Source organism: Triticum aestivum, chromosome 1D, assembly GCF_018294505.1.
Source record: "Triticum aestivum cultivar Chinese Spring chromosome 1D, IWGSC CS RefSeq v2.1, whole genome shotgun sequence".
Taxonomy (NCBI): Eukaryota; Viridiplantae; Streptophyta; class Magnoliopsida; order Poales; family Poaceae; genus Triticum; species Triticum aestivum.
Window position 1 is genome coordinate 454022650 of NC_057796.1, and position 2044 is coordinate 454024693.

The 2044-nt window shown below is 57.0% G+C and overlaps 1 protein-coding gene across 1 annotated transcript; it reads left to right on the forward strand.

Moving 5' to 3' along the window:
* The first annotated feature begins 938 nt into the window (after window positions 1-938).
* LOC123182870 (histone H2B.2-like) lies at window positions 939-1651 on the forward strand. Its single transcript, XM_044595544.1, has one exon. It carries the CDS (start codon window positions 1018-1020, stop codon window positions 1477-1479), a length of 462 nt encoding a protein of 153 aa, XP_044451479.1. The 5' UTR covers window positions 939-1017; the 3' UTR covers window positions 1480-1651.
* Window positions 1652-2044: the final 393 nt, after the last annotated feature.

Below are 2044 nucleotides of genomic sequence, written 5' to 3' on the forward strand. Positions count from 1 at the left end.
CATCTCCCCGTATCTAGGGCCGGGCATGGCCACAGTGCTCCGTACAGGCGGAGATCTCCTCCCGGCGTGGCACTGTTGCCACTCCGCCCCTGACGTCACCCCTGACACGCGGAGCCCTGCTCCCACGACCGCCTATCGGTACGGCCTGGAGACCGCGGGCCCTACCAGGCAGCGAGAGCCCGGAAGACGGCGGAGGCCTGACCAGTCGGACACGAGGGAGGCCGGCTCCTAGCAGTCGGCCCGTTCCTTCCTTGGGGTCCATGCACCATTAACCAGATGAGACACGGAGTGGCTACAGTGATCTCCCACCAGGCGGTGGGACTGTAGCCACGCTCCCCTGACCAAGCATGCGTTATTAGCATCACAGCTACAGTAATCAGCAGCCGGCAAGACCCGCAAGCGGCGGGAGCAGCCTGTCGGCTCCGTACCAGACCAGTCGGCGGGACCCACCAGGCGGCGGGCCCCAGCAGCCGGCGGAGAAGCCGGCGACCAGAGAGACTGACAGTCGGGTCCTACACCCGGCCAGATTACCATTGTACCCCTGGGGGGTAGGCCTATATAAACCCCCAGGACACCCATGCAAAGGGTTCCAACCTGTTAGAATTAGACTCACACCTAGGGGGAGAAGAGAGCAAAGCCAAGCACACATGGCTGCTGGCCTACGATCTGATAGTGATCAAGTTTGTATCACTGGCAGCTACTGTAGGGCCCAAGGGCAGTATCCGGAGAACTACAGAATTCCCGCCAGCCACGGATAAAATTTCCAGTTGCCCACCATTTCGCCCACGTCATCGATCCGCGCCGAAGCGCATCTGGCCCGTCCATCCCGAGCAGCATCGAACGGTCGGTATCACTTCACCGTATCGATCCGTGGCACCGGCCTCTCCACCAATCAGCGCGCACCTCCTCCCCACCATATAATCTCGCCGCCCCCAGCCTCATTTCACATCTGCAATTCCCCACCTCCTCACTCCCACCTCTCCCTCACTCCCCACCTCCGAAGCTCCAGCGGCAGCCATGGCCCCCAAGGCAGACAAGAAGCCGGCGGCCGAGAACAAGGTCGAGAAGGCGGCGGAGAAGACCCCCGCGGGCAAGAAGCCCAAGGCCGAGAAGCGGCTGCCGGCGGGCAAGACGGCGTCCAAGGAGGCCGGCGGCGAGGCCAAGACCCGGGGCAGGAAGAAGGGCAGCAAGGCCAAGAAGGGCGTGGAGACGTACAAGATCTACATCTTCAAGGTGCTGAAGCAGGTGCACCCCGACATCGGCATCTCCTCCAAGGCCATGTCCATCATGAACTCCTTCATCAACGACATCTTCGAGAAGCTCGCCGGCGAGTCGGCCAAGCTCGCGAGGTACAACAAGAAGCCCACCATCACCTCCCGGGAGATCCAGACCTCCGTCCGCCTCGTCCTCCCCGGCGAGCTCGCCAAGCACGCCGTCTCCGAGGGCACCAAGGCCGTCACCAAGTTCACCTCCTCCTAGACAGTTGATGCGACAGATGTAGTTGGCTGCTGTTGTCTCCTGTTAGTGGTCGCTGACTCTGCTTATGTATCTGCAAGTAGTGGTAGGAGTGGTCGTCTGTGCGCCAACGCTTCGTTGGCTAGTTGGTTGTGAGAACTGAAGTTGCTAATCTATCTGAATGTTATTGTTTCAAGTAGTAGTGCTTTTGCTGAATTTCATGGGAATCGCTGAATGCTTGCTGTCGCCTTGTTGGTAGTAAGAGCTGAATTCTGTGGTGCAAACAGTGATTCAGAAAGAGTGATGCATCTCTGTATTGGTGAATTTAATTTTTACTAGGGGCTTAAGCTAATCTGCCATGTTTGTGCTTTCATTTCTTAGCAATGCAAGTCAGGTTTGCAGATCCCTGGTTCTCCATTCTTGTTCAGTCTTGCGGACTTAGTGAACCTAGTCTTGTTCAATCCTCCATGATTAACTTAGCATGTCAGCAGCAGCTTGGTGTTATACATGAGCGTGTTACTCTGAAAAATAGCAAATGTGAGTTCTCTAGAAAAATGAAATACAAATTGCCGTCCATTTCTTGTACTGA